This window comes from Salvelinus fontinalis, unplaced genomic scaffold (genome assembly GCF_029448725.1).
Source record: "Salvelinus fontinalis isolate EN_2023a unplaced genomic scaffold, ASM2944872v1 scaffold_0033, whole genome shotgun sequence".
Lineage (NCBI taxonomy): Eukaryota > Metazoa > Chordata > Actinopteri > Salmoniformes > Salmonidae > Salvelinus > Salvelinus fontinalis.
Genome location: NW_026600242.1, coordinates 613754 through 638753, shown reverse-complemented (window position 1 = coordinate 638753; position 25000 = coordinate 613754). Strand labels below are relative to the sequence as shown.

Sequence of the window (25000 nt, the reverse complement as noted above, 5' to 3'; positions counted from 1 at the left end):
GTGTGTGTCCAGGTAGAGGGTGGCAGTGGTGCTGTGAGCTGGTCAGTGAGTGACAGTGATGTTGCCGTGGTGACAATAAAAGGGGAGGTCATGGCGGGAAAGAGACGGGGCCAAGTGGATATTCGGGCATCAGACGCACGCAACCCTCTACACACCGCTACTGGACAGGTGAGTGTCCACACACACACACACACACACGCGCGCGCGCAAATCATCTTCTTGTACCTACGGCAAATACACTTGAGTAGATCTGAGGATTGGACAGGTTTATCCAACCGATGGGAATAACACACTCTTATCTCACAGTAACACCCTCTCGTCTCCTCATCTCTCTGTCTCTCTTTCTCTATCTGTCTCTCTCGCGTTCTCTCGCTGGCTCTCTCTTTCTCTCTCTCTCTCTTTCTTTTTCTGTCTCTGTCTTTCTCTCTGTCTTTCTCTCTCTCTCTTTCTCTATCTCTCTCTTTCTCACTCTCTCTCTTTTTCTCTACCTCTCTCTCTTTCTCTGTCTCTCTCTCTTTCGCTCTCTCTAGGTGTACGTGTTGAGGCCAGCTGTTGTGGATGTCCTGGCCCAGAGAGGTGACTGTAGGGTGGGAGAGACCATCACCCTTCCCCTGGCTGTCTGGGGGGTCCAGGAGGAGGAGAACCAGGACCCTCCCCAGGGAAGCTCTGGCCCCCAGTCCCTGCTGGAGGTGACAGACTGCTCTCTCATCAACCTCCACGTCACCACGTCACCACGGGGGGTATTCACCCCTCTACCAGGTACACACACGCACAGTGTGGCTCTGCTCTTTATGTGCGTAGCTAAGGTAAGCTGTGAAAGCAGAAATAAGCCCCCCCCCCCCCCCCCCCCACCTCTCCCTTCACTCCCCCAGCTCCCTGGTTCCATTCATTGGGTCAATCACTTACACACACACTCACCCTCACACTGTCACATGCACACACACACACCAGCACGCATGCATGCACACACACTCTTATAAACACACACAGTTTACAACACACACACTCTTATAAACACACACAGTTTACAACAAACACACTCTTATAAACACACACAGTTTACAACACACACACTCTTATAAACACACACAGTTTACAACACACACACTCTTATAAACACACACAGTTTACAACAAACACACTCTTATTAACACACACAGGTTACAACACACACACTCTTATAAACACACACAGTTTACAACACACACACTCTTATAAACACACACAGTTTACAACACACACACTCTTATAAACACACACAGTTTACAACACACACACTCTTATAAACACACACAGTTTACAACACACACACTCTTATAAACACACACAGTTTACAACACACACACTCTTATAAACACACACAGTTTACAACACACAGAGGAGAAACACAGAAGTCATTTGTAAGTTCAATTTGTTTTACTGGATATTAGCTGATCAGTATCACTCTTCCTGTGATTAGTGTGTATCTTTTAATTATTGAGATGGAATCTCAGTGCTCTTAACGGTGTGCTGATGTGGGTCAGGTCCTCTCTCTCCTTATTGAATATAGGACCTGGAGGAGTGGACACCTGATTCACTGCAGGCCAGAGACACATACAGAAAGACACACAGACAGAGAGAGACACACAGAGCGAGACAGACAGAGACCAAGACAGACAGAGTGTGAGACAGACAGAGTGTGAGACAGACAGAGTGTGAGACAGACAGAGCGCAAGACAGACAGAGAGACAGTCAGACAGAGAGACAGTCAGACAGAGAGACAGTCAGACAGAGAGACAGTCAGACAGAGAGACAGTCAGACAGAGAGACAGTCAGACAGAGAGACAGTCAGACAGAGAGAGAGTCAGACTGAGAGAGAGTCAGACTGAGAGAGAGTCAGACTGAGAGAGAGTCAGACTGAGAGAGAGTCAGACTGAGAGAGTCAGACTGAGAGAGAGTCAGACTGAGAGAGAGTCAGACTGAGAGAGAGTCAGAAATGAGAGACAGTCAGAAATGAGAGACAGTCAGAAATGAGAGACAGTCAGAAATGAGAGACAGTCAGACAGAGACAGTCAGACAGAGAGAGTCAGACAGAGAGAGTCAGACAGAGAGAGTCAGACAGAGAGAGTCAGACAGAGAGAGAGTCAGACAGAGAGAGAGTCAGACAGAGAGAGAGTCAGACAGAGAGAGAGTCAGACAGAGAGAGAGTCAGACAGAGAGAGAGTCAGACAGAGAGAGAGTCAGACAGAGAGAGAGTCAGACAGAGAGAGAGTCAGACAGAGAGAGAGTCAGACAGAGAGAGAGTCAGACAGAGAGAGAGTCAGACAGAGAGAGAGTCAGACAGAGAGAGAGTCAGACAGAGAGAGAGTCAGACAGAGAGAGAGTCAGACAGAGAGAGAGTCAGACAGAGAGAGAGTCAGACAGAGAGAGAGTCAGACAGAGAGAGAGTCAGACAGAGAGAGAGTCAGACAGAGAGAGAGTCAGACAGAGAGAGAGTCAGACAGAGAGAGAGTCAGACAGAGAGAGAGTCAGACAGAGAGAGAGTCAGACAGAGAGAGAGTCAGACAGAGAGAGAGTCAGACAGAGAGAGAGTCAGACAGAGAGAGAGTCAGACAGAGAGAGAGTCAGACAGAGAGAGAGTCAGACAGAGAGAGAGTCAGACAGAGAGAGAGTCAGACAGAGAGAGAGTCAGACAGAGAGAGAGTCAGACAGAGAGAGTCAGACAGAGAGAGTCAGACAGAGAGAGTCAGACAGAGAGAGTCAGACAGAGAGAGTCAGACAGAGAGAGTCAGACAGAGAGAGTCAGACAGAGAGAGTCAGACAGAGAGAGTCAGACTGAGAGAGAGTCAGACTGAGAGAGAGTCAGACTGAGAGAGAGTCAGACAGAGAGAGAGTCAGACAGAGAGAGAGTCAGACAGAGAGAGAGTCAGACAGAGAGAGAGTCAGACAGAGAGAGAGTCAGACAGAGAGAGAGTCAGACAGAGAGAGAGTCAGACAGAGAGAGAGTCAGACAGAGAGAGAGTCAGACAGAGAGAGAGTCAGACAGAGAGAGAGTCAGACAGAGAGAGAGTCAGACAGAGAGAGAGTCAGACAGAGAGAGAGTCAGACAGAGAGAGAGTCAGACAGAGAGAGAGTCAGACTGAGAGAGAGTCAGACTGAGAGAGAGTCAGACTGAGAGAGAGTCAGACTGAGAGAGAGTCAGACTGAGAGAGAGTCAGACTGAGAGAGAGTCAGACTGAGAGAGAGTCAGACAGAGAGAGAGAGAGAGAGAGAGGTCACGATCAGATGAGCTCCTGCATTTTTCAGCATTTTCTTTAAAAAAGATTGATTTAGAGTTAGATAAACTTGGATTTTTTTGTCAGGAACACATACAGGATGCTACCCTCTACTACATAACCTTCACTTCAAATCAAAACTCAAAACCTACAACCTGATTTTGGACGGAATTACGGAATCACCTGAAAAGTTCACAACAACCAAGGATTAATTATTCTATACAGCAAATTCTCTGGAAAACAACAGAAACCTGAAAACACCACCCAACCTGGAACTGAGTGAGTAATGTTTAGTCTGAAACTATATTCTATTTCCAAAAGCCAAGAAGAAAAATACATGACATTACTTTATAAGGACTGAATGGTAACATAATTCTGCCAAGCTTGATACAACTTCAACTAGCACTTACGTGTCAAGTGAGAGGTGTCAAAGCCCATTAGCCCAACAATGGCAGGAGAGTCGAATAGTCTACCCCAACCAAATGGAGAGGCCTTAGAAGCTGCCTCCCGTTGTTCAGAGGTAATTAAAATACAGTACCCTGTGAGTGTAAAGAATGACAAGGCAAGAAAAGATCACAAAATGAAGCTCCTTATGGAAAATCAAGAGACACTTTTTGCTGACTATTACAAAAATGGGAACATCAGCAACCTTATCTTCCACACAAACCATCCCCTGGCATGGCACAGTGCTATATTAGCACACTACCCCTCTGTTAAGAGAGGGGGGGTTAACGAGGGGTGGAAACTCAGGATTCTTGACAACGAGGACGAGGAGTCAGCTAACATAAATCTTTATAAGTCTGGAACAGTAATGGTACAGTGCAACCCCAAACAGTTTCAGCTGGACTTTCACCTAATCAAAGATTTAGCCCAGCAGGAGAAGCTCTCCCTTGATAAAGATACCCCCACCCCAAGTGGGTCAGACCAGACCTCTTCATCATATAATCCCACAGACGAGCAACCCTCAGCAGACAGTCAACCTCCCAGCACAGAGTACTTCTCCCTCATTGAAATGAAGGATAAATTCACCCAGCTGGAGGTAAGGCAGGTGGAGCTGGAACAGCAGGTGATTACACTCCAGTCAGCACAGACCCAGACAACAGTCCAGCACAACAGCACCCCTTTAACCAGACCCGGAGTGCTGGAGGTGGAGAGAGACATATCTGCACTCTGGACTGTGGTGAGACAACTTCAACAGGAGAAAGAGCAGAAGCAGGAGCAGAACAGAGCACTAGAGGAGAGGATCAGACTGCTGGAGGAGAGGGAGAGGGGGATGGAGGAGAGGTGGAGGGGGATGGCATGTGACAGAGAACAACCCACTAGGGAGGTGGCCATCCCCACAGAGACGCCAGCAGAACAGCCCACCTCAGCACCCGACAAAAGTCTCAACACCACAGCAGAACAGTCCACACCAGACCCTGACCATAGAGTCGACATCACAGCAGAACAGACAAAAGAAAAACCCCAAGCCCAGCAGCTCTCACCCCCTCTGAGCACCCCCCTGTCAGCCACCCTGATAGCCCTCCTGACAACCCCCCCACACCCACTGAGGACAAACACAAGACACAGATTGTCCTCCTTATGGACTCAAATGGGAAATATATAGAAGAAAAACAACTTTTTCCCAAACACAGTGTGTCTAAACTCTGGTGTCCAAACACCCAGCGCGCCCTAGACGTTCTGTCTGAGGACAAACTAGGCTCACCTAGCCACATAATAATACACACAGGCACAAACGACCTGAGAGCACAGCAGGAAAGGGTGGCCACAGCACTGAAGGGAGTGATTGAAAAAGCTTCTTCTACTTTCCCCAACGCACAAGTGGTTATCTCCACCCTGCTACCACGAAAAGACTTCCACCCTGCTACAATACAGCGGGTAAACGCAAGCATTTCCCGTGACTGTGCCTCAAAACCAAATGTCTTTCTGGCCCACCACTCCACCCTGGACTTGAACAGCCTCTATGACCAGGTCCACCTCTACAAGGCAGCAGTGCCCACCTTTGCCCGGACTCTAAAGGACATCGCTCTCAAACGCAGCCCCAACACTTCACACAGGAGCAACAGATCAATAGACACCCTACCCAGACCAGCGAGACACCCTCCAAGACCTTCAGGACCCCCCCTGGACCTACACATAGAGGACCCACACCGAGGACTTACATCCAGACCACAGCACCCCCAGACACATCCACACCCCCACCCCAACCAATCAACACCCCCCCACATCAACCATGCCCACACCCAATTTAGGCCCCCTCAGATCAGACCTATGCCACTCCTGCCCACCCCATGCACCCCACCCCCGCAAAGAGGGCATCAACATGGAAGTCACACATACGCCCAGGTAGCGAGCGGGCAAACAGGCCCAACCCCCACTCTTACACTCGCCCAAGCCAACGGCATGTACCAGATGCTCAGCAGGCTCTGCTCACACTTACTGGCCTGAGGCCAAACCACGACCAACAACATTGGACACTTTATAGAACAAAAAGCCTTCACTATATCATCCTAGAATATCCAAGGCCTGAGGTCATCTGCCTTTGGCCTAAAGAGCAGGAACCCGGACTTCACCAAAGAAATCGGTAATGCAGACATTGTCATCCTGCAAGAAACCTGGTATAGAGGAGACGGACCCACTGGTTGCCCTCTAGGTTACAGAGAGCTGGTAGTCCCATCCACCAAACTACCAGGTGTGAAACAGGAAAGGGACTCAGGGGGAATGCTAATTTGGTATAGAGCAGACCTAACTCACTCCATTAAATTAATCAAAACAGGAACATTTTACATTTGGCTAGAAATTCAAAAGGAAATTATCTTAACAGAGAAAAATGTCCTCCTGTGTGCTACCTATATCCCCCCACTAGAATCCCCATACTTTAATGAAGACAGCTTCTCCATCCTGGAGGGGGAAATCAATCATTTCCAGGCCCAGGGACATGTATTAGTCTGTGGCGACCTAAATGCCAGAACTGGACACGAACCTGACACCCTCAGCACACAGGGGGACAACCACCTGCCTGCAGGTGACAGCATTCCCTCCCCCATATGCCCCCCTAGGCACAACTATGACAACATAACCAACAAAAACGGGTCACAACTCCTGCAGCTCTGTCGCACGCTGGGTATGTACATAGTCAATGGTAGGCTTCGAGGGGACTCCTATGGTAGGTTCACCTATAGCTCATCTCTTGGCAGTAGCACTGTAGACTACTTTATCACTGACCTCAACCCAGAGTCTCTCAGAGCGTTCACAGTCAGCCCACTGACACCCCTATCAGATCACAGCAAAATCACAGTCTACTTGAACAGAGCAATACTCAATCATGAGGCATCAAAGCCAAAGGAACTGAGTAACATTAAGAAATGCTATAGATGGAAGGAATGCAGTTTGGAAACCTACCAAAAAACAATTAGGCAACAGCAAATCCAATCCCTTTTAGACAACTTCCTGGGTAAAACGTTCCACTGCAATAGTGAAGGTGTAAACTTGGCACTAGAAAATCTTAACAGTATATTTGACCTCTCAGCTTCCCTATCAAATCTAAAAATCTCAAATAGAAAACCGAAGAAAATGAACAACAATGACAAATGGTTTGATGAAGAATGCAAAAATCTAAGAAATAAATTGAGAAACCTGTCCAACCAAAAACATAGAGACCCGGACAACCTGAGTCTACGCCTTCACTATGGTGAATCACTAAAACAATACAGAAATACACTACGGAAAAAGAAGGAACAGCATGTCAGAAATCAGCTCAATGTAATTGAAGAATCCATAGACTCTAACCAATTCTGGGAAAATTGGAAAACACTAAACAAACAACAACACAAAGAATTATCTATCCAAAATGGAGATGTATGGGTAAACCACTTCTCCAATCTTTTTGGCTCTATAACAAAGAATAAAGAGCAAAAACATATACATGATCAAATACAAATCCTAGAATCAACTATTAAAGACTACCAAAACCCACTGGATTCTCCAATTACCTTGAATGAGTTACAGGAATGAGCAAATGTCAAATTGGCTTTTTACCAAATTACCGTACAACAGACCATGTATTCACCCTACACACCCTAATTGACAACCAAACAAACCAAACAAAGGCAAAGTCTTCTCATGCTTTGTTGATTTCAAAAAAGCCTTCGACTTAATTTGGCATGAGGGTCTGCTATACAAATTGATGGAAAGTGGTGTTGGGGGTAAAACATACGACATTATAAAATCCATGTACACAAACAACAAGTGTGCGGTTAAAATTGGCAAAAAACACACACATTTCTTCACACAGGGTCGTGGGGTGAGACAGGGATGCAGCTTAAGCCCCACCCTCTTCAACATATATATCAACGAATTGGCGCGGGCACTAGAACAGTCTGCAGCACCCGGTCTCACCCTACTAGAATCCGAAGTCAAATGTCTACTGTTTGCTGATGATCTGGTGCTTCTGTCACCAACCAAGGAGGGCCTACAGCAGCACCTAGATCTTCTGCACAGATTCTGTCAGACCTGGGCCCTGACAGTAAATCTCAGTAAGACCAAAATAATGGTGTTCCAAAAAAGGTCCAGTCGCCAGGACCACAAATTCCATCTAGACACCGTTGCCCTAGAGCACACAAAAAACTATACATACCTCGGCCTAAACATCAGCACCACAGGTAACTTCCACAAAGCTGTGAACGATCTGAGAGACAAGGCAAGAAGGGCATTCTACGCCATCAAAAGGAACATAAATTTCAACATACCAATTAGGATCTGGCTAAAAATACTTGAATCAGTCATAGAGCCCATTGCCCTTTATGGTTGTGAGGTCTGGGGTCCGCTCACCAACCAAGATTTCACAAAATGGGGCAAACACCAAATTGAGACTCTGCATGCAGAATTCTGCAAAAATATCCTTCGTGTACAACGTAGAACACCAAATAATGCATGCAGAGCAGAATTAGGCCGATACCCACTAATTATCAAAATCCAGAAAAGAGCCGTTAAATTCTACAACCACCTAAAAGGAAGCGATTCCCAAACCTTCCATAACAAAGCCATCACCTACAGAGAGATGAACCTGGAGAAGAGTCCCCTAAGCAAGCTGGTCTTAGGGCTCTGTTCACAAACACAAACACACCCCACAGAGCCCCAGGACAACAGCACAATTAGACCCAACCAAATCATGAGAAAACAAAAAGATAATTACTTGACACATTGGAAAGAATTAACAAAAAAACAGAGCAAACTAGAATGCTATTTGGCCCTAAACAGAGAGTACACAGTGGCAGAATACCTGACCACTGTGACTGACCCAAACTTAAGGAAAGCTTTGACTATGTACAGACTCAGTGAGCATAGCCTTGCTCTTGAGACAGGCCGCCGTAGGCAGACATTGCTCTCAAGAGAAGACAGGCTATGTACACACTGCCCACAAAATGAGGTGGAAACCGAGCTGCACTTCCTAACCTCCTGCCCAATGTATGACCATATTAGAGACACATATTTCCCTCAGATCACACAGATCCAAAAATAATTCGAAAATAAATCCCATTTTGATAAACTCCCATATCTACTGGGTGAAATTCCACAGTGTGCCATCACAGCAGCAAGATTTGTGACCTGTTGCCACCAGAAAAGGGCAACCAGTGAAGAACAAACACCATTGTAAATACAACCCATATTTATGCTTATTTATTTTAACTTTTGTGCTTTAACCATTTGTACATTGTTACAACACTGTATATATATAATATGACATTTGTAATGTCTTTATTGTTTTGAAACTTCTGTATGTGTAATGTTTACTGTTAATTTGTATTGTTTGTTTCACTTTTGTGTATTGTCTACCTCACTTGCTTTGGCAATGTTAACACGTTTCCCATGCCAATAAAGCCCCTTGAATTGAATTGAATTGAATTGAGTAAGACTGAGGGAGACAGTCAGACTCAGAGAGACAGTCAGACTCAGAGAGACAGTCAGACTCTACTGAGACTCTACTACTCAGAGAGACAGTCCTACTGAGAGAGACAGTCCTACTGAGAGAGACAGTCCTACTGAGAGAGACAGTCAGACTGAGAAAGACAGTCAGACTCAGAGAGGCAGTCAGACTGAGAGAGAGTCAGACAGAGAGACAGTCAGACTGAGAGAGACAGTCAGACTGAGAGAGACAGTCAGACTGAGAGACAGTCAGACTGAGAGATGGTGTTTAGTGGAATAATCTCCACTCCTGCTACTAACTCTAAAATGCAGTTCACTAGTTTCGAATTCAAATACATCTTTGTATGTTTCCTCCCCTGTGTGTGTGTGTGTGTGTGTGTGTGTGTGTGTGTGTGTGTGTGTGTGTGTGTGTGTGTGTGTGTGTGTGTGTGTGTGTGTGTACGCGCGCGCGTACGTGCGTGTAGGTTCTGTGGGTCCAGGCTCAGGGTTTTGTGGAGGACTCCAGCTGGAAGCAGTGGGACCAGGCCACACCCTCATCACTATCACCGTGGAAATGGAACACTACAACATCACTTCCATGGCAACGCTGGCCGCCCACAGTCCCCTCAAGGTGCACACAGAGAGAGACTGAGACAGATAGAGAGAGAGACTGAGACAGAGAGAGACAGAGAGAGACTGAGACAGAGAGAGAGACTGAGACAGAGAGAGAGACTGAGACAGAGAGAGACTGAGACAGAGAGAGACTGAGAGAGAGAGAGACTGAGAGAGAGAGAGACTGAGACAGAGAGAGAGAGAGACTGAGACTGACAGAGAGAGAGACTGAGACTGACAGAGAGAGAGACTGAGACTGACAGAGAGAGAGACTGAGACTGACAGAGAGAGAGACTGAGAGAGAGACTGAGAGAGAGACTGAGAGAGAGACAGAGAGAGAGACAGAGAGAGAGACAGAGAGAGAGACAGAGAGAGAGACAGAGAGAGAGACAGAGAGAGAGACAGAGAGAGAGACTGAGAGAGAGACTGAGAGAGAGACTGAGAGAGAGACAGAGAGAGACTGAGACTGAGAGAGAGACTGAGAGAGAGACTGAGACAGAGAGAGAGACTGAGAGAGAGACTGAGAGAGAGACTGAGAGAGAGACTGAGACTGGAAGAGAGACAGAGACTGGGGGGGGTTTAATTGACTTATTTTCCCCAGGTTGGTTGAGTGACTGGGAAGAGGAGAGTGGTTTCTAATGATGCCATTGGAGGGTTGAGCACCACACTGCTCCCATCTGGAGTTCCTGATAGGCTTAGGCGGTATCCATTTTTCCATACCTTCATACCGTCCTTTTACCATCCCGGGGTTTACGGTATTACCGATGCGCGCCCGGGGGGATACTGTATGGCCTTCCTTGCGCTTACAATGCACCACTGCTGGTTCATGTGTTTACCTTCTCTAGATCTACTTGTTATTGACATGAGGGTTCTTAGATTCTCGTCAACGCAATGCGGCACAGCAATCTCACCTCAGTGAGGCGGCATTCATTGTATTTGCAATTTGCAATTTGCATAGAATGCTAATTATTCGGTTATATGGTTCACTTTCCCATCAACTACAACCATGCTTGTTGCTTGTAGCCTACCATTTAAGCCAGGTATACACTACACAACTTTCAAAATCCTAACATCGCTGAGCCTCTAATATTAAACAACTGTCTATCCAGTCGGACGAACATTCCAAACAGCCTATCCGAAGGCTTGGTGGTGTCCGCATGGTCCTAAAGCACACCAGGCCTCGTTTTGTATCACATTCCAATGATAATACTGCCGTTGACAAAAATTCATTTTTTCCCCCAGTGAAAGTTGCGCCCCTGACCCACACATACAATTATCTGTAAGGTCCCTTAGTCGAGTAGTGAATTCTAAGCACAGATTCAACCACAAAGACTAGATAAGTTTTCCAATGCCTTACAAAGAAGCACACCGATTTGGTAAAAATAAAAAAGCAGACACTGAATATCCCTTTGCGCATTGGTGAAGCTGTTAATTAGGTTTTGGATGGTGTATCAATAAACCCAGTCACTACAAAGATACAGGCGTCCTTCCTGACTCAGTTGCCGAAGAGGAAGGAAACCGCTGAGGGATTTCACCATGAGGCCAATGGTGACTTTAAAACAGTTACAGAGTTTAATGGCTGTGATAGGAGAAAACTGAGGATGGATCAACAACATTGTAGTTACTCCAAAATACTAACCTAAATGACAGTGAGGAAGTCTGTACAGATTTTTAAAAATATTCCCAAACATGCGTCCTGTTTGCAATAAGGCACTAAAGTAAAACTGCAAAAAATGTGGTAAAGAAATTAACTTTATGTCCTGAATCCAACACAACACATCACCACTCTTCATATTTTCAAGCATGGTGGTGGCTGCATCATGTTATGGGTATGCTTATCATCGGCAAGGACTATGGAGTTTTTTATGATACAAATTAATGGAATAGAGCTAAGCACAGGCAAAATTGTAGAGGAACACCTGGTTCTTTCAGCTTTCCAACAGACACTTGGAGACAGTCAGCAAGACAATTACCTTAAACAAGGCCACTGGAGTTGCTTGAATGTTCCTGAGAGGCCTAGTTACAGTTTTGACTTAAATTGACTTGAAAATGGCTGTCTAGCAATGATCAACAACCAACTTGACGGAGCTTGAATAATTTTTTGAATGATAATGTTGTACAATCCAGATGTGCAAAGCTCTTAGAGACTTACCCAGAAAGACTCACAGCTGCCAAAGGTCATTCTAACATGTATTGATTCAGGAAGTTGTCGTTTTTATTTTTCATATTTTTGTTTTACAAATATTATTATTTTTTCATCCACCTTGACATTACAAAATATTTTGTGTAGATCGTTGACAAAAAAATGACAATTCAATAATTGTAATCCCACTTTGTAACACAAAATAATGTGGAAAAATTCAAATGGTGTGAATACTGAAAGCACTGTACGTCTCTATTCATCTCTATACATTTTACTCCTTGTCCCTCTGCTCACCCGTCTCCTCCCCCCTCTCCAGGCCCTGGTTTCAGAGGTGGTCTTGTCTTTGGGTGCGTCTTGCCTCATCGTCTTCGAGGGGGGGCCACAGCCCTGGCCCCTGGTCCCTGCACGTTTCCATGGCGATGCCCAGGCTGAGGGGGAGGGGCTGGGCGTGGAGGCTCTCAGCCTATCAGAGCCCAGGAGAGCCCAGCAGCACGCCTACAGGGTCACCTGCCACGCCCTGGGGGAACAGGTGGGGGGGGGGTTTAGAGTGTGTGTTTCGGAGGGGGAGACAGGAGTGTGTGTTTTCAGATGAAGGGAGGGACAGGGGTGTGTGTTTCAGAGGGGGAGACAGGAGTGTGTGTTTTCAGATGGAGGGAGGAAGGGACAGGTGAGTGTGTTTGCAGATGGAGGGAGGGAGGGACAGGTGTGTGTGTGTTTTCAGATGAAGGGAGGAAGGGACAGGTGTGTGTGTTTTCAGATGGAGGGAGGAAGGGACAGGTGTGTGTGTTTTCAGATGAAGGGACAGATGTGTGTGTTTTCAGATGGAGGGAGGAAGGGACAGGTGTGTGTTTTCAGATGGAGAGAGGAAGGGACAGGAGTGTGTGTTTTCAGATGGAGGGAGGAAGGGACAGGTGTGTGTGTTTTCAGATGAAGGGAGGAAGGGACAGGTGTGTGTGTTTTCAGATGGAGGGAGGAAGGGACAGGTGTGTGTGTTTTCAGATGGAGGGAGGAAGGGACAGGTGTGTGTTTTCAGATGAAGGGAGGAAGGGACATGTGTGTGTGTTTTCAGATGGAGGGAGGAAGGGACAGGTATGTGTGTTTTCAGATGGAGGGAGGAAGGGACAGGTGTGTGTTTTCAGATGGAGAGAGGAAGGAACAGGTTTGTGTGTTTTCAGATGGAGGGAGGAAGGGACATGTGTGTGTGTTTTCAGATGGAGGGAGGAAGGGACAGGTGTGGGTGTTTTCAGATGGAGGAAGGGAGGAAGGGACAGGTATGTGTGTTTTCAGATGGAGGGAGGAAGGGACAGGTGTGTGTGTTTTCAGATGGAGGGAGGAAGGGACAGGTGTGTGTGTTTTCAGATGGAGGGAGGAAGGGACAGGTGTGGGTGTTTTCAGATGGAGGAAGGACGGGACAGGTGTGTGTGTTTCCAGATGGAGGTTGAATGGGGCAGGTGTGTGTGTTTTCAGATGAAGGGAAGAAGGGACAGGTGTATGTGTTTTCGGATGGAGGGAGGAAGGGACGGCTGTGTGTGTGTGTTTTCAGATGGAGGGAGGAAGGGACAGGTGTGTGTGTTTTCAGATGAAGGGAAGAAGGGACAGGTGTGTGTGTTTTCAGATGGAGGGAGGAAGGGACAGGTGTGTGTGTGTGTTTTCAGATGGAGGGAGGAAGGGACAGGTGTGTGTGTTTTCAGATGAAGGGAAGAAGGGACAGGTGTATGTGTTTTCAGATGGAGGGAGGAAGGGACAGGTGTGTGTGTTTTCAGATGGAGGGAGGAAGGGAGGGAGGGACAGGTGTGTGTGTTTTCAGATGGAGGGAGGGACAGGTGTGTGTTTTCAGATGAAGGGAGGAAGGGACAGGTGTGTGTGTCTTCAGATGGAGGGAAGAAGGGACAGGTGTGTGTGTTTTCAGATGGAGGGAGGGACAGGTGTGTGTGTTTTCAGATGAAGGGAGGAAGGGACAGGTGTGTGTGTTTTCAGATGGAGGGAGGGACAGTTGTGTGTGTTTTCAGATGGAGGGAGGGACAGGTGTGTGTGTTTTCAGATGAAGGGAGGAAGGGACAGGTGTGTGTGTTTTCAGATGGAGGGAGGGACAGTTGTGTGTGTTTTCAGATGGAGAGAGGAAGGGACAGGTGTGTGTTTTCAGATGGAGAGAGGAAGGAACAGGTTTGTGTGTTTTCAGATGGAGGGAGGAAGGGACAGGTGTGTGTGTTTTCAGATGGAGGGAGGAAGGGACAGGTGTGTGTGTTTTCAGATGGAGGGAGGAAGGGACAGGTGTGTGTTTTCAGATGGAGGGAGGAAGGAACAGGTGTGTGTGTTTTCAGATGGAGGGAGGAAGGGACAGGTGTGTGTGTTTTCAGATGGAGGGAGGAAGGGACAGGTGTGTGTGTTTTCAGATGGAGAGGGGAAGGGACAGGTGTGTGTGTTTTCAGATGAAGAGAGGAAGGGACAGGTGTGTGTGTTTTCAGATGGAGGGAGGAAGGGACAGGTGTGTGTGTTTTCAGATGGAGGGAGGAAGGGACAGGTGTGTGTGTGTTTTCAGATGAAGGGAGGAAGGAACAGGTGTGTGTGTTTTCAGATGGAGGGAGGAATGGACAGGTGTGTGTGTTTTCAGATGGAGGGAGGAAGGGACAGGTGTGTGTGTTTTCAGATGGAGGGAGGAAGGGACAGGTGTGTGTGTTTCCAGATGGAGGTTGAATGGGGCAGGTGTGTGTGTTTTCAGATGAAGGGAAGAAGGGACAGGTGTATGTGTTTTCGGATGGAGGGAGGAAGGGACGGCTGTGTGTGTGTGTTTTCAGATGGAGGGAGGAAGGGACAGGTGTGTGTGTTTTCAGATGAAGGGAAGAAGGGACAGGTGTGTGTGTTTTCAGATGGAGGGAGGAAGGGACAGGTGTGTGTGTGTGTTTTCAGATGGAGGGAGGAAGGGACAGGTGTGTGTGTTTTCAGATGAAGGGAAGAAGGGACAGGTGTATGTGTTTTCAGATGGAGGGAGGAAGGGACAGGTGTGTGTGTTTTCAGATGGAGGGAGGAAGGGAGGGAGGGACAGGTGTGTGTGTTTTCAGATGGAGGGAGGGACAGGTGTGTGTTTTCAGATGAAGGGAGGAAGGGACAGGTGTGTGTGTCTTCAGATGGAGGGAGGGACAGTTGTGTGTGTTTTCAGATGGAGGGAGGGACAGGTGTGTGTGTTTTCAGATGAAGGGAGGAAGGGACAGGTGTGTGTGTTTTCAGATGGAGGGAGGGACAGTTGTGTGTGTTTTCAGATGGAGGGAGGAAGGGACAGGTGTGTGTTTTCAGATGGAGAGAGGAAGGAACAGGTTTGTGTGTTTTCAGATGGAGGGAGGAAGGGACAGGTGTGTGTGTTTTCAGATGGAGGGAGGAAGGGACAGGTGTGTGTGTTTTCAGATGGAGGGAGGAAGGGACAGGTGTGTGTGTTTTCAGATGGAGGGAGGGACAGTTGTGTGTGTTTTCAGATGGAGGGAGGAAGGGACAGGTGTGTGTTTTCAGATGGAGAGAGGAAGGAACAGGTTTGTGTGTTTTCAGATGGAGGGAGGAAGGGACAGGTGTGTGTGTTTTCAGATGGAGGGAGGAAGGGACAGGTGTGTGTGTTTTCAGATGGAGGGAGGAAGGGACAGGTGTGTGTTTTCAGATGGAGGGAGGAAGGAACAGGTGTGTGTGTTTTCAGATGGAGGGAGGAAGGGACAGGTGTGTGTGTTTTCAGATGGAGGGAGGAAGGGACAGGTGTGTGTTTTCAGATGGAGGGAGGAAGGAACAGGTGTGTGTGTTTTCAGATGGAGGGAGGAAGGGACAGGTGTGTGTGTTTTCAGATGGAGGGAGGAAGGGACAGGTGTGTGTGTTTTCAGATGGAGAGAGGAAGGGACAGGTGTGTGTGTTTTCAGATGGAGAGAGGAAGGGACAGGTGTGTGTGTTTTCAGATGGAGGGAGGAAGGGACAGGTGTGTGTGTTTTCAGATGGAGGGAGGAAGGGACAGGTGTGTGTGTGTTTTCAGATGAAGGGAGGAAGGAACAGGTGTGTGTGTTTTCAGATGGAGGGAGGAATGGACAGGTGTGTGTGTTTTCAGATGGAGGGAGGAAGGGACAGGTGTGTGTGTTTGCAGATGGAGGGAGGAAGGGACAGGTGTGTGTGTTTTCAGATGGAGGGAGGAAGGGACATGTGTGTGTGTTTGCAGATGGAGAGAGGAAGGGACAGGTGTGTGTGTTTTCAGATGAAGGGAGGAAGGAACAGGTGTGTGTGTTTTCAGATGGAGGGAGGAAGGGACAGGTGTGTGTGTTTTCAGATGGAGGGAGGAAGGGAGGGAGGGACAGGTGTGTGTGTTTTCAGATGGAGGGAGGGACAGGTGTGTGTTTTCAGATGAAGGGAGGAAGGGACAGGTGTGTGTTTTCAGATGAAGGGAGGGAGGGACAGGTGTGTGTGTTTTCAGATGGAGGGAGGGACAGGTGTGTGTTTTCAGATGAAGGGAGGAAGGGACAGGTGTGTGTGTCTTCAGATGGAGGGAAGAAGGGACAGGTGTGTGTGTTTTCAGATGGAGGGAGGGACAGGTGTGTGTGTTTTCAGATGAAGGGAGGAAGGGACAGGTGTGTGTGTTTTCAGATGGAGGGAGGGACAGTTGTGTGTCTTTTCAGATGGAGGGAGGGACAGGTGTGTGTGTTTTCAGATGAAGGGAGGAAGGGACAGGTGTGTGTGTTTTCAGATGGAGGGAGGGACAGTTGTGTGTGTTTTCAGATGGAGGGATGGACAGGTGTGTGTGTTTTCAGATGAAGGGAGGAAGGAACAGGTGTGTGTGTTTTCAGATGGAGGGAGGAAGGGACAGGTGTGTGTGTTTTCAGATGGAGGGAGGAAGGGACAGGTGTGTGTGTTTTCAGATGGAGGGAGGAAGGGACAGGTGTGTGTGTTTTCAGATGGAGGGAGGAAGGGACAGGTGTGTGTGTTTTCAGATGGAGGGAGGAAGGGACAGGTGTGTGTGTTTTCAGATGGAGGGAGGAAGGGACAGGTGTGTGTGTTTTCAGATGGAGGGAGGAAGGGACAGGTGTGTGTTTTCAGATGGAGGGAGGAAGGAACAGGTGTGTGTGTTTTCAGATGGAGGGAGGAAGGGACAGGTGTGTGTGTTTGCAGATGGAGGGAGGAAGGGACAGGTGTGTGTGTTTTTAGATGGAGGAAGGAACAGGTGTGTGTGTTTTCAGATGGAGGGAGGAAGGGACAGGTGTGTGTTTTCAGATGGAGGGAGGAAGGGACAGGTGTGTGTGTTTTCAGATGGAGGGAGGAAGGGAGGGAGGGACAGGTGTGTGTGTTTGCAGATGGAGGGAGGAAGGGACAGGTGTGTGTGTTTTCAGATGAAGGGAGGAAGGGACAGGTGAGTGTGTTTGCAGATGGAGGGAGGGAGGGACAGGCGTGTGTGTTTTCAGATGAAGGGAGGAAGGGACAGGTGTGTGTGTTTTCAGATGGAGGGAGGAAGGGACAGGTGTGTGTGTTTTCAGATGAAGGGACAGATGTGTGTGTTTTCAGATGGAGGGAGGAAGGGACAGGTGTGTGTTTTCAGATGGAGAGAGGAAGGGACAGGAGTGTGTGTTTTCAGATGGAGGGAGGAAGGGACAGGTGTGTGTGTTTTCAGATGAAGGGAGGAAGGGACAGGTGTGTGTGTTTTCAGATGGAGGGAGGAAGGGACAGGTGTGTGTGTTTTCAGATGGAGGGAGGAAGGGACAGGTGTGTGTTTTCAGATGGAGGGAGGAAGGGAGGAAGGGACATGTGTGTGTGTTTTCAGATGGAGGGAGGAAGGGACAGGTGTGTGGGTTTTCAGATGGAGGGAGGAAGGGACAGGTGTGTGTTTTCAGATGGAGGGAGGAAGGGACATGTGTGTGTGTTTTCAGATGGAGGGAGGAAGGGACAGGTGTGTGTGTTTTCAGATGGAGGGAGGAAGGGACAGGTAGGTGTGTTTTCAGATGGAGGGAGGAAGGGACAGGTGTGTGTGTTTTCAGATGAAGGGAAGAAGGGACAGGTGTGTGTTTTCAGATGGAGGGAGGAAGGGACAGGTGTGTGTGTTTTCAGATGGAGGGAGGAAGGGACAGGTGTGTGTGTTTTCAGATGAAGGGAAGAAGGGACAGGTGTGTGTGTTTTCAGATGGAGGGAGGAAGGGACAGGTGTGTGTGTTTTCAGATTGAGGGAGGAAGGGAGGGAGGGACAGGTGTGTGTGTTTTCAGATGGAGGGAGGGACAGGTGTGTGTTTTCAGATGAAGGGAGGAAGGGACAGGTGTGTGTGTCTTCAGATGGAGGGAAGAAGGGACAGGTGTGTGTTTTCAGATGGAGGGAGGAATGGACAGGTGTGTGTGTTTTCAGATGGAGGGAGGAAGGGACGTGTGTGTGTTTTCAGATGGAGGGAGGAAGGGACAGGTGTGTGTTTTCAGATGGAGGGAGGAAGGGACAGGTGTGTGTGTTTTCAGATGGAGGGAGGAAGGGACAGGTGTGTGTTTTCAGATGGAGGGAGGAAGGGACAGGAGTGTGTGTTTTCAGATGGAGGGAGGAAGGGACAGGTGTGTGTGTTTTCAGATGAAGGCACAGGTGTGTGTGTTTTCAGATGGAGGGAGGAAGGGACAGGTGTGTGTTTTCAGATGGAGGGAGGAAGGGACAGGTGTGTGTTTTCAGATGGAGGGAGGAAGGGAGGAAGGGACATGTGTGTGTGTTTTCAGATGGAGGGAGGAAGGGACAGGTGTGGGTGTTTTCAGAGGGAGGAAGGGAGGAAGGGAGGAAGGGACAGGTATGTGTGTTTTCAGATGGAGGAAGGACGGGACAGGTGTGTGTGTTTCCAGATGGAGGTTGAATGGGGCAGGTGTGTGTGTTTTCAGATGGAGGGAGGAAGGGACAGGTGTGTGTGTTTTCAGATGAAGGGAAGAAGGGACAGGTGTGTGTGTTTTCAGATGGAGGGAGGAAGGGACAGCTGTGTGTGTGTGTTTTCAGATGGAGGGAGGAAGGGACAGCTGTGTGTGTGTGTTTTCAGATGAAGGGAAGAAGGGACAGGTGTGTGTGTTTTCAGATGGAGGGAGGAAGGGACAGGTGTGTGTGTGTGTTTTCAGATGGAGGGAGGAAGGGACAGGTGTGTGTGTTTTCAGATGAAGGGAAGAAGGGACAGGTGTGTGTGTTTTCAGATGGAGGGAGGGACAGTTGTGTGTGTTTTCAGATGGAGGGATGGACAGGTGTGTGTGTTTTCAGATGAAGGGAGGAAGGAACAGGTGTGTGTGTTTTCAGATGGAGGGAGGAAGGGACAGGTGTGTGTGTTTTCAGATGGAGGGAGGAAGGGACAGGTGTGTGTGTTTTCAGATGGAGGGAGGAAGGGACAGGTGTGTGTGTTTTCAGATGGAGGGAGGAAGGGACAGGTGTGTGTGTTTTCAGATGGAGGGAGGAAGGGACAGGTGTGTGTGTTTTCAGATGGAGGGAGGAAGGGACAGGTGTGTGTGTTTTCAGATGGAGGGAGGAAGGGACAGGTGTGTGTGTTTTCAGATGGAGGGAGGAAGGGACAGGTGTGTGTTTTCAGATGGAGGGAGGAAGGAACAGGTGTGTGTGTTTTCAGATGGAGGGAGGAAGGGACAGGTGTGTGTGTTTTTTCAGATGACGGGAGGAAGGGACAGGTGTGTGTTTTTTCAGATGGAGAGAGGAAGGGACAGGTGTGTGTGTTTTCAGATGGAGGGAGGAAGGGACAGGTGTGTGTTTTTTCTAATGGAGAGAGGAAGGGACAGGTGTGTGTGTTTTCAGATGGAGGGAGGAAGGGACAGGTGTGTGTGTTTCCAGATGGAGGTTGAATGGGGCAGGTGTGTGTGTTTTCAGATGGAGGGAGGAAGGGACAGGTGTGTGTGTTTTCAGATGAAGGGAAGAAGGGACAGGTGTGTGTGTTTTCAGATGGAGGGAGGAAGGGACAGCTGTGTGTGTGTGTTTTCAGATGGAGGGAGGAAGGGACAGGTGTGTGTGTTTTCAGATGAAGGGAAGAAGGGACAGGTGTGTGTGTTTTCAGATGGAGGGAGGAAGGGACAGGTGTGTGTGTTTTTTCAGATGGAGGGAGGAAGGGACAGGTGTGTGTGTTTTCAGATGAAGGGAAGAAGGGACAGGTGTATGTGTTTTCAGATGGAGGGAGGAAGGGACAGGTGTGTGTGTTTTCAGATGGAGGGAGGAAGGGAGGGAGGGACAGGTGTGTGTGTTTTCAGATGGAGGGAGGGACAGGTGTGTGTTTTCAGATGAAGGGAGGAAGGGACAGGTGTGTGTGTCTTCAGATGGAGGGAAGAAGGGACAGGTGTGTGTGTTTTCAGATGGAGGGAGGGACAGGTGTGTGTGTTTTCAGATGAAGGGAGGAAGGGACAGGTGTGTGTGTTTTCAGATGGAGGGAGGGACAGTTGTGTGTGTTTTCAGATGGAGGGAGGGACAGGTGTGTGTTTTCAGATGAAGGGAGGAAGGGACAGGTGTGTGTGTTTTCAGATGGCGGGAGGGACAGTTGTGTGTGTTTTCAGATGAAGGGAGGAAGGAACAGGTGTGTGTGTGTTTTCAGATGGAGGGAGGAAGGGACAGGTGTGTGTGTTTTCAGATGAAGGGAGGAAGGAACAGGTGTGTGTGTTTTCAGATGGAGGGAGGAAGGGACAGGTGTGTGTGTTTTCAGATGGAGGGAGGAAGGGACAGGTGTGTGTGTTTTCAGATGGAGGGAGGAAGGGACAGGTGTGTCTGTTTTCAGATGGAGGGAGGAAGGGACAGGTGTGTGTGTTTTCAGATGGAGGGAGGAAGGGACAGGTGTGTGTTTTCAGATGGAGGGAGGAAGGAACAGGTGTGTGTGTTTTCAGATGGAGGGAGGAAGGGACATGTGTGTGTGTTTTCAGATGGAGGGAGGAAGGGACAGGTGTGTGTTTTTTCTAATGGAGAGAGGAAGGGACAGGTGTGTGTGTTTTCAGATGGAGGGAGGAAGGGACAGGTGTGTGTTTTTTCTAATGGAGAGAGGAAGGGACAGGTGTGTGTGTTTTCAGATGGAGGGAGGAAGGGACAGGTGTGTGTTTTTTCTAATGGAGAGAGGAAGGGACAGGTGTGTGTGTTTTCAGATGGAGGGAGGAAGGGACAGGTGTGTGTGTTTTCAGATGGAGGGAGGAAGGGACAGGTGTGTGTGTGTTTTCAGATGAAGGGAGGAAGGAACAGGTGTGTGTGTGTTTTCAGATGAAGGGAGGAAGGAACAGGTGTGTGTGTTTTCAGATGGAGGGAGGAATGGACAGGTGTGTGTGTTTTCAGATGGAGGGAGGAAGGGACAGGTGTGTGTGTTTTCAGATGGAGGAAGGAACAGGTGTGTGTGTTTTCAGATGGAGGGAGGAAGGGACAGGTGTGTGTTTTCAGATGGAGGGAGGAAGGGACAGGTGTGTGTTTTCAGATGGAGGGAGGAAGGGACAGGTGTGTGTGTTTTCAGATGGAGGGAGGAAGGGAGGGAGGGACAGGTGTGTGTGTTTTCAGATGGAGGGAGGGACAGGTGTGTGTTTTCAGATGAAGGGAGGAAGGGACAGGTGTGTGTGTCTTCAGATGGAGGGAAGAAGGGACAGGTGTGTGTGTTTTCAGATGGAGGGAGGGACAGGTTTGTGTGTTTTCAGATGAAGGGAGGAAGGGACAGGTGTGTGTGTTTTCAGATGGAGGGAGGGACAGTTGTGTGTGTTTTCAGATGGAGGGAGGGACAGGTGTGTGTGTTTTCAGATGAAGGGAGGAAGGGACAGGTGTGTGTGTTTTCAGATGGAGGGAGGGACAGTTGTGTGTGTTTTCAGATGGAGGGATGGACAGGTGTGTGTGTTTTCAGATGAAGGGAGGAAGGAACAGGTGTGTGTGTTTTCAGATGGAGGGAGGAAGGGACAGGTGTGTGTGTTTTCAGATGAAGGGACAGGTGTGTGTGTTTTCAGATGGAGGGAGGAAGGGACAGGTGTGTGTGTTTTCAGATGGAGGGAGGAAGGGACAGGTGTGTGTGTTTTCAGATGGAGGGAGGAAGGGACAGGTGTGTGTGTTTTCAGATGGAGGGAGGAAGGGACAGGTGTGTGTGTTTTCAGATGGAGGGAGGAAGGGACAGGTGTGTGTGTTTTCAGATGGAGGGAGGAAGGGACAGGTGTGTGTTTTCAGATGGAGGGAGGAAGGAACAGGTGTGTGTGTTTTCAGATGGAGGGAGGAAGGGACAGGTGTGTGTTTTTTCAGATGACGGGAGGAAGGGACAGGTGTGTGTTTTTTCAGATGGAGAGAGGAAGGGACAGGTGTGTGTGTTTTCAGATGGAGGGTGGAAGGGACAGGTGTGTGTGTTTTCAGATGGAGGGAGGAAGGGACAGGTGTGTGTTTTTTCTAATGGAGAGAGGAAGGGACAGGTGTGTGTGTTTTCAGATGGAGGGAGGAAGGGACAGGTGTGTGTGTTTCCAGATGGAGGTTGAATGGGGCAGGTGTGTGTGTTTTCAGATGGAGGGAGGAAGGGACAGGTGTGTGTGTTTTCAGATGAAGGTAAGAAGGGACAGGTGTGTGTGTTTTCAGATGGAGGGAGGAAGGGACAGCTGTGTGTGTGTGTTTTCAGATGGAGGGAGGAAGGGACAGGTGTGTGTGTTTTCAGATGAAGGGAAGAAGGGACAGGTGTGTGTGTTTTCAGATGGAGGGAGGAAGGGACAGGTGTGTGTGTGTGTTTTCAGATGGAGGGAGGAAGGGACAGGTGTGTGTGTTTTCAGATGAAGGGAAGAAGGGACAGGTGTATGTGTTTTCAGATGGAGGGAGGAAGGGACAGGTGTGTGTGTTTTCAGATGGAGGGAGGAAGGGAGGGAGGGACAGGTGTGTGTGTTTTCAGATGGAGGGAGGGACAGGTGTGTGTTTTCAGATGAAGGGAGGAAGGGACAGGTGTGTGTGTCTTCAGATGGAGGGAAGAAGGGACAGGTGTGTGTGTTTTCAGATGGAGGGAGGGACAGGTGTGTGTGTTTTCAGATGAAGGGAGGAAGGGACAGGTGTGTGTGTTTTCAGATGGAGGGAGGGACAGTTGTGTGTGTTTTCAGATGGAGGGAGGGACAGGTGTGTGTGTTTTCAGATGAAGGGAGGAAGGGACAGGTGTGTGTGTTTTCAGATGGAGGGAGGGACAGTTGTGTGTGTTTTCAGATGAAGGGAGGAAGGAACAGGTGTGTGTGTTTTCAGATGGAGGGAGGAAGGGACAGGTGTGTGTGTTTTCAGATGGAGGGAGGAAGGGACAGGTGTGTGTGTTTTCAGATGGAGGGAGGAAGGGACAGGTGTATGTTTTTTCAGATGGAGGGAGGAAGGGACAGGTGTGTGTTTTTTCTAATGGAGAGAGGAAGGGACAGGTGTGTGTGTTTTCAGATGGAGGGAGGAAGGGACAGGTGTGTGTTTTTTCTAATGGAGAGAGGAAGGGACAGGTGTGTGTGTTTTCAGATGGAGGGAGGAAGGGACAGGTGTGTGTGTTTTCAGATGGAGGGAGGAAGGGACAGGTGTGTGTGTGTTTTCAGATGAAGGGAGGAAGGAACAGGTGTGTGTGTGTTTTCAGATGAAGGGAGGAAGGAACAGGTGTGTGTTTTCAGATGGAGGGAGGAATGGACAGGTGTGTGTGTTTTCAGATGGAGGGAGGAAGGGACAGGTGTGTGTGTTTTCAGATGAAGGGAGGAAGGGACAGGTGTGTGTGTTTTCAGATGGAGGGAGGAAGGGACAGGTGTGTGTGTTTTCAGATGGAGGGAGGAAGGGACAGGTGTGTGTGTTTGCAGATGGAGGGAGGAAGGGACAGGTGTGTGTGTTTTCAGATGGAGGAAGGAACAGGTGTGTGTGTTTTCAGATGAAGGGAGGAAGGGACAGGTGTGTGTGTCTTCAGATGGAGGGAAGAAGGGACAGGTGTGTGTGTTTTCAGATGGAGGGAGGGACAGGTGTGTGTGTTTTCAGATGAAGGGAGGAAGGGACAGGTGTGTGTGTTTTCAGATGGAGGGAGGGACAGTTGTGTGTGTTTTCAGATGGAGGGAGGGACAGGTGTGTGTGTTTTCAGATGAAGGGAGGAAGGGACAGGTGTGTGTGTTTTCAGATGGAGGGAGGGACAGTTGTGTGTGTTTTCAGATGGAGGGATGGACAGGTGTGTGTGTTTTCAGATGAAGGGAGGAAGGAACAGGTGTGTGTGTTTTCAGATGGAGGGAGGAAGGGACAGGTGTGTGTGTTTTCAGATGGAGGGAGGAAGGGACAGGTGTGTGTGTTTTCAGATGGAGGGAGGAAGGGACAGGTGTGTGTGTTTTCAGATGGAGGGAGGAAGGGACAGGTGTGTGTGTTTTCAGATGGAGGGAGGAAGGGACAGGTGTGTGTGTTTTCAGATGGAGGGAGGAAGGGACAGGTGTGTGTGTTTTCAGATGGAGGGAGGAAGGGACAGGTGTGTGTGTTTTCAGATGGAGGGAGGAAGGGACAGGTGTGTGTTTTCAGATGGAGGGAGGAAGGAACAGGTGTGTGTGTTTTCAGATGGAGGGAGGAAGGGACAGGTGTGTGTTTTTTCAGATGTCGGGAGGAAGGGACAGGTGTGTGTTTTTTCAGATGGAGAGAGGAAGGGACAGGTGTGTGTGTTTTCAGATGGAGGGAGGAAGGGACAGGTGTGTGTGTTTTCAGATGGAGGGAGGAAGGGACAGGTGTGTGTTTTTTCTAATGGAGAGAGGAAGGGACAGGTGTGTGTGTTTTCAGATGGAGGGAGGAAGGGACAGGTGTGTGTGTTTTCAGATGAAGGGAGGAAGGGACAGGTGAGTGTGTTTGCAGATGGAGGGAGGGAGGGACAGGCGTGTGTGTTTTCAGATGAAGGGAGGAAGGGACAGGTGTGTGTGTTTTCAGATGGAGGGAGGAAGGGACAGGTGTGTGTGTTTTCAGATGAAGGGACAGATGTGTGTGTTTTCAGATGGAGGGAGGAAGGGACAGGTGTGTGTTTTCAGATGGAGAGAGGAAGGGACAGGAGTGTGTGTTTTCAGATGGAGGGAGGAAGGGAGGAAGGGACATGTGTGTGTGTTTTCAGATGGAGGGAGGAAGGGACAGGTGTGTGTGTTTTCAGATGAAGGGAGGAAGGGACAGGTGTGTGTGTTTTCAGATGGAG

The 25000-nt window shown here is 48.8% G+C and overlaps 1 protein-coding gene across 1 annotated transcript in view; it reads left to right on the top strand.

Moving 5' to 3' along the window:
- LOC129842329 (nuclear pore membrane glycoprotein 210-like) overlaps nucleotides 1–25000 on the top strand; it is a 148949-nt gene that overhangs the window by 6382 nt on the left and 117567 nt on the right. The window contains exons 12-15 of the mRNA XM_055910832.1: nucleotides 13–168; nucleotides 531–759; nucleotides 9644–9789; nucleotides 12230–12442. Of these exons, the coding sequence (XP_055766807.1) occupies nucleotides 13–168; nucleotides 531–759; nucleotides 9644–9789; nucleotides 12230–12442 (744 nt within the window). The remainder of the gene's footprint in view (nucleotides 1–12; nucleotides 169–530; nucleotides 760–9643; nucleotides 9790–12229; nucleotides 12443–25000) is intronic.